The sequence below is a fragment of the Aplysia californica genome, unplaced genomic scaffold (genome assembly GCF_000002075.1).
Source record: "Aplysia californica isolate F4 #8 unplaced genomic scaffold, AplCal3.0 scaffold00291, whole genome shotgun sequence".
NCBI classification, from domain to species: Eukaryota; Metazoa; Mollusca; class Gastropoda; order Aplysiida; family Aplysiidae; genus Aplysia; species Aplysia californica.
Genome location: NW_004797561.1, coordinates 60,782 through 67,930, shown reverse-complemented (window position 1 = coordinate 67,930; position 7,149 = coordinate 60,782). Strand labels below are relative to the sequence as shown.

Genomic DNA, 7,149 nt, shown 5'->3' with positions numbered 1-7,149 from the left:
CAAACAACTCTTACTAACACTAAAAACAAAAATGGGCCAGTATGCATGCAGCATTTATTTAAATCTTATTTTATTGTTCAGCACCTAGAGCTACCAGGTAGTGGGCGTTGTGAAAGGGATCTTTATTATTATGTGTTAAAATCTAATGTCCTTATCTTTCCTCTTTTTCTGTGTTTGTACGACCTCTAAATCTTCAGCATTTACATGACCTTAATGGGTTGCAAGTGCCGTAAAACTCTTACTGAAACAAAACTAATGATGGTGTTTTATTCCGTGTCTCCCCACAGAGTTCAACCTGAAGAAGATGTGGCTCAGCCCCAACGGAACCATCAGGAACATCCTGGGCGGCACCGTGTTCCGTGAGCCAATCATCTGTCAGAGCATCCCTCGTTTGGTGCCCGGCTGGACGCAGCCAATCGTCATTGGCCGTCACGCCCACGGAGACCAGGTGGGGAACGGGAAAACATTTCTGGTTTTGTTTTTTGTTTGTTTGGGTTTTTTTTAAAATGTTTTTGTCTCGGTTTCACATCTAATGTGTTTACCCTGGTTTGGTCTCAATTCAACAAAAGATTTCTGGTTTTCTTTTTTTTTTTCTCTCCTTTTTTTTTCATGTTTTTGTCTCGGTTTCACGTTTAATGTTTTTATACTGTGTTTTTATTTTTACTCATTTCAACTAAAGGTATGTTAGTGGGTGGTTGGCGGGCGCTCTGGTGTGGTTTGTTCCTTCTTTCTTATCGGACTACTATCGTCTTTATCTCTCCTTCTTTTTTATGTTTGTTACTCTCTTGTAACACCTCTTGTCTTCGGCGCTTATATGACCTTATTGTATTGCAAGTGCCGTAAAACTGACTTAAACCGAAAAAAAAGATATGTTAGTTTTTGTTGATTTTTTTAACAAAATGTTTTTGTCTGGGTCTCATGTCTAATGTGTTTACCCTGGTTATGTCTCATTTCCACCAAAAACATATTAGTTTGTTTTTGGGTTTTTTTAATTTAAAAAAAAATGTTTTTGTCTCTGTCTCATGTCCTGTTTTCCCAGGTTTTGTCTCATTTCAACTAAAAATATGTTAGTTTTTGTCGATTTTAAAACATTTTTTTTTGGGGGGGTCTGTTTTTGTTTTTTCTTCATTTATTTATTTTTTTGTCTTATATTTCATGTTTTTGTCATAGTCTTATTTCTAACGTATTTATCCCGGTTTTGTCGTATTTCAGTACAAAGCCACAGACTACGTCGCGGAGTCTGAGGGCACTCTCGATCTCATCTTCACCCCGACCAACGGAGGCCCACCCGTCAAAATGCCCGTGTTCAACTTCAAGAACGGGGGCGGTGTCGGTATGGCCATGTACAACACTGATGAGGTGAGGATGTGTGTCGGGGGGGGGTAATGTGTGTGGGGTGAGAATGTTTGTTGGGGGTGATGTGTGTGTATGTTGGGGGTGAGAATGTGTGTGTGGGTCAGAGTGAGTTCAAATATGTGTTGTGTGTGTGGTTGACAATGTGTATGAGGTCTTTTTTTTATAGTAGAGGGTTTTACGGGGCTCGCAACTGCATAAGGTCATATGAGCGCCAAGCTGGGGTCTGAATGTGTGAGCGGTAAGGTTTATTTGGTCATATGTGGGGTGAGAATGTGCACGTAGGGTGAGAATGTGTGTGGTTGTATATGAGGTGAGTGGAAAAGTGCCCTCATTTTGCATCATCTATTTTTCCCTGCACGCTGCCCCATCTACCCATCTTTGCCCACCACCAAAGTCTCCCACCTCCCTATCCTCCCTCTTCTTCCCACCTTCCCACCTTCCACCAATCCCCCCTTCTCACTTCCCACTGCTTCCCATCCATCCATCCCCCCCTCCCACCATACACTTCCCACCAACTCTCTCATCTTTCATTCATTCATTCATTTTTATTTTAAAAATTTATTTTCTATTTACCTATTTATTTATTTATATTGTTTATTTATTTGTTTACTTATTAATTAATTAATTTAATTATTAACCGTTTTTTACCTACTTATTTATTCAGTTATTTTTTTATTATTCATTTATTCATTTATTCATTCATTTATTCATTCATTCATTCATTTATTTATTTCTAAAACTTTTTTCGTTCGTGCTCCTCCTTCAGTCCATCGCCGGGTTCGCCCACGCCTGCTTCCAGTACTCCCTGATGAAGGGTTGGCCTCTCTACATGAGCACCAAGAACACCATCCTCAAGAAATACGACGGAAGGTTCAAGGACATCTTCCAGGAAATCTTCGAAAGGTTCAGAGCTCAACGCTTTTTTTTTTTTTTAGACTTTTTGTTGGGTTGGGGAATGTGGCGGCTGCTGTCTTGTGTGGTTTTTTTTATAGCTTCTTCTTTACTAGCGAACAAACGTCTATAAGTGGGTGGTTGGCGTGTGCTCTGGTGTGGTTTATTCCTTCTTTTCTATCTTGCGAGCATCTATCAGTGGGTGGCTTGTGGGTGCTCTAGTGTGGTTTGTTTCCTCTTTTCTATCAAACATGTATTAGTGGTTTGATGGTGGGTGCTCTGGTGTGGTCTGCTTGCTTCAGTGGGTGGTTGGCGGGGGGGGGGGTGCTCTGATGTGATTTGCACCTTCTTTTTCATCAAGCAAACATTGATCGTCCTCCTCTCTCCTCCTCCTTTTCTGTGTGTACTTCTAATCTTCATCACTTTATAACATCTATAAATGGGTGGTTGGCGGGTGCTCTGATGGGGTTTGTTTGCTCCTTCTGTCCTAGCAAACATCTGTCGTCCTCATTCTCTCCTCCTCTTGTTCTGTGTACACTTCTAATCTTCATCACTTTAGTGACCTATTTTTGTTGCAAGTGCTATATGCATGTTAAGGGGACACAACTCAAGAATTACCGTTTCTCTAGCTTCTGCTATAATTTTTAGACCAGCACTGTCTTTTGTTACTATTCGTATCAGGGAGCTTGCTTGCACAAGATTAAAAGTGAACTTTCTAAAACTTTTACTAAGTGGGTGGTTGGTGGGAGCTCTAGTGTGGTTTGCTCCTCCTTTTTTCCTATCAAATACTTTTCAGCCTCATCTCTCCTCCTTCCTTTTTTATGTTCATTACTCTTTTGTAACACCTGTAATCTTCGGCACTTATATGACCTTATTGTGTTGCAAGTGCCGTAAAACACTTACTAAAACTTAATTGACCTAATTGTGCTGCAAATGCTGTAAAACTCTTACTAAAACTTTTTTAAATCTTCGCCATTTCTATGACCTACTTGTGTTGCAAGTGCCATAAACCTCTTACTAAAACTATTTTAAAAAGCCCCCAAAACTTTTGCTAAAACTGTTTGCTGCGTGTGCGTATATGTTGTTGCTGTTGTTGTTGTTGCTCTAGTCTGATTCCCTGTGAAGACTTCTCTGTTGACACCCACCCCTTGGCGCTCATATGACCTTATGCAGTTGCGAGCGCCGTAAAACCCTTTACTATAAAAAAAAAAAATGACAACGTTTGTTTTGTATGCATCAACAGCCAGTACCAGCCCGAGTTCGACAAGAAGGGCATCTGGTACGAGCACCGTCTGATCGACGACATGGTCGCCCAGTGCCTCAAGTCCTCTGGAGGATTTGTCTGGGCCTGCAAAAACTACGACGGTGACGTGCAGTCCGACATTGTCGCTCAAGGTCAGTCGGTCGGCGAGAGAGGGGGGGGGGGTAAAAAGATGGGTCACGGTTTTGGTTAAGGTTGACATTTTAAGGATGGGAATTCTTCTCATATAGTTCACTTCATGCATTGTGTCATTTTCTTTTTGGAAAAACTGGATTTTTCATCGAGAGACATGTTCGTACAAATTTCTCCATCAAACATCTATTGTCCTTATCTCCCCCTCCTTTTTTTGTGTTTGTAACTCTCTTGTAATTTCTTTTACCATTTATGAAAGTTAAAACAACGGGCATTTGAATATCAAGGCCCCTAGATCTAGAATGCTTTGCCTAGTGCTTTAAGAGAGATCAAATCATTTTATTAATTCAAATGTGAGCTGAAGTAATTTCTGTTTGAAAATTAATAAGATGAATATTTGGAGAGATTTTCTTTTGGTCAGAACACGTATGTTACTGTTGTATTGTACTGTAAAGCGCCCAGAGCCTGTGTACTTTAATCGCGGTTGAGCGCTATATGAATGTCATTTATTATTATTGTAACACGGACACCTGACCTTCGGCACTTCTATGACCTTAATTATGTTACAAGTGCCATAAAACTTCCTAAAACATTTCCACCTGCATATGTTAACCAGCTGGTAAACTGTATCCATGGGGGGGTGTAGAAACATTAAACATTATATTACATCTTCTGCTTCTGTAGATCTATCATCCTTTTGGGTCGCCTCTGACAGATAACAACAAATCTCCTCATCGACACCTCTCGGCTCTCTGCTTTCCTCAGTGTGACCCGCACCTCCTTTCGCTGTCCGTTCTCAGATGTCATCCTCCCATCTCTTCTTCTGTCTGCCTCTCCTTTGTCCTCCCTGCACTACACACAGTGCCTTGTAGAATGGTTTTAGCGAGGTCTGAAGAAGGGGTGACATGGCCATACCAGAGATCTCATGTCACTGATGAAGAAGTGAAAAGACGCATGCGTAAGAAATGTAATCGGGCCGTACACCGACATTCTATCATTGGTCAAGCAACGCGAGCTGAAATGGTATGACATCTTGCACATTCCAGGCTACGGATCCCTGGGCCTGATGACCAGTGTGTTGGTCTGTCCCGACGGCAAGACGATCGAGGCCGAGGCCGCCCACGGCACTGTCACGAGGCACTACAGGGAGCACCAGAAGGTCAGTGGTCAGTGTGTGTGGGGGGAGGGGGGGCAAGGTCAGTGGTCAGTGTGTGTGGGGAGAGGGGGGCTCTTGTGGTCGAGAGGTTACCGTATTCGCCTCTCATTCAGAAGGTCCCGAGTTCAAATCCGGATAGCGATGGAAATTTTTCTTGTTTGAAATTTTCTCCTTTCCCCTCCTTTCTTGCTCTCTCTAACAATGTTATGTTGTCTGCTTTTGTTTCCACACTATTCCCCCACCCCTTTCCCTGTTCTCCTGACTCTTTCTGCAGCCTTTCTTCTGCTACTCCTTTGTGAAAAATCTCGAAGGTTGCGTGCACAAGTTGCTCAAAAATGGATGAGAAGAGTAGGATTTGGCCCTCCACCGGGGCAGCAAAATTCAAAGTTAATTCCTACCAAAACTTGAATGTTTAATATGTCTCCTGTGCTTATATGACCTGATGCAGCTGTGAGCGCTGTAAAACACTCAACAACAAAAAAAGAAGCAGATTAGTGCAGGAGGGTTGGTCTAAGCTGACAAAACGCCTTATATTCATTTTTGGTGCCAAATTTTTTTAATTTGCTAAGTCGATAGTCTGATGAGTTAAGTTACCCTATTTGTGTTGAAAAATCGAAGTGAAAATATGACAAGTTTTTCAATAAATGAGAATTCAAATTTTAGAAGGAGGCATTTTAAAAAATGATTACACTTTGCGACTCCTGCAGGGTAACCCAACCAGCACCAACCCCATCGCCAGCATCTACGCCTGGACCCGCGGCCTTGAGCACCGAGGCAAGCTGGACGGCAACGCTGACCTTCAGAAGTTTGCCCTGAGGATGGAGAAGGCCTGCGTGGACTGTGTGGACAGCGGCAAGATGACCAAGGACTTGGCCGGATGTATATACGGGCTCAAGAAGTGAGTGGGCTTTTTTTTGTGTGTGTTTTCATTTATTTGTGTGTTTTCGTCTCTTTTGTGTTGCTATGCGTGTTTTTGTCTGATTGTGTTGTGTTTTGGATATATATATACGAGCTGAAGAAGTGAGTGGGGTTTTTTGTGTGTTTTTGTTTGTTTGTGTGTATTTGTTTGTATATACGGGCTCAAGAAGTGAGTGGGCTGTTTGTTTTTGTGTGTGTGTTTGTTTGTTTGTGTGTATTATTTCGTTTGTATATACGTGCTCAAGAAGTGAGTGTTCTTTCTTTATGTGTGTTTTTGTTTGTTTGTGGATGTATATACAGGTTCAAGAAGTGAGTGTTCTTTCTTTATGTGTGTTTTTGTTTGTTTGTGGATGTATATACGGGCTCAAGAAGTTAGGCGGGTCTTTTTGTGTTTTCGGTGTGCTGTGTGTTTTTGTTTGTACGGGCTCAAGAAATGAGTTTTTTTTTGTGATTTTGTGTATTTGTTGAGTTGTGTGGTCTGTTTTCGTCTCTTTTGTGTTGCCATTGGTGTTTTCGTCTGATTGTGTTGTGTGTTTTTGTTTGTATATGGTGTTTTTTGTGTGTGTTTGTGGTTTTGTGTTTGTATAAATATTACAGGCTCAAGAAGTGAGGGTTTTTGTGTTTGTGGTTGTGTTGTGTGTTTTTGTCCGTTGTGTGTTGTGTGTTTTCATTGTGTTGTGTGTTTTTGTCCGTTGTGTGTTGTGTGTTTTCATTGTGTTGTGTGTTTTTGTCCGTTGTGTGTTGTGTGTTTTCATTGTGTTGTGTGTTTTTGGATGTATATACGGGCTCAAGAAACGAGGGTTTTTTGGATGTATTTGCAAATGCCGTAAAATTCTTATTACAAAAAACTGAAGAAAAACAACAGAGCCAACTTTTTCTTTTGTGAGCGTTTTCCCCTGAAGTTTCACTGAGATTCGACCACCTCTTTACCATCAAACTACTATCATCCTGATTTCTCTTCCTTCTTTTTTATGTTTGTTACTCTCTTGTAACACCTCTAGTCTTCGGCACTTATATGACCTTATTGTGTTGCAAGTGCCCTAAAACTCTTAATGGGTGGTTGGCGGGTGCTCTGGTGTGGTTTGGTTCTTCTTTCCTATCAAACATCTATCGTCCTTATCTCCCCTCCTTCTTTTTTATGTTTGTTACTCTCTTGTAACGCCTCTAATTTTCTGGCGCTCATATGACCTTATGCAGTTGCGAGCGCCGTAAAACCTCTACTTAAACAAATGTAAAACTTTTACTAAAACTAAAACTTCGCTCATAGTGTGTTTTCACTGACCTGTGTCTATGGTGTGTTCATTTGGATGAAAAATTGTTTCGGTGTGCTTCTCATTTCTCAAACAAACAACCAAACAAACAAACAAACAAACTCTCACACAGAGCCGACTGTTTTCTTTTGTGAGCCTTTCCCCCCGAAGTTTCACTGAGATTC

The 7,149-nt window shown here is 41.3% G+C and overlaps 1 protein-coding gene across 1 annotated transcript; it reads left to right on the top strand.

Moving 5' to 3' along the window:
* Window positions 1–287: 287 nt before the first annotated feature.
* LOC101849622 (isocitrate dehydrogenase [NADP], mitochondrial) lies at window positions 288–5,694 on the top strand (the record flags this gene model as incomplete). Its single annotated transcript, XM_013084411.2, is given in 6 exon segments — window positions 288–448; window positions 1,213–1,359; window positions 2,123–2,259; window positions 3,491–3,642; window positions 4,687–4,799; window positions 5,504–5,694. Coding segments are annotated over 6 exon segments (901 nt in total), but the record flags the coding sequence as incomplete, so codon positions are not given.
* Window positions 5,695–7,149: the final 1,455 nt, after the last annotated feature.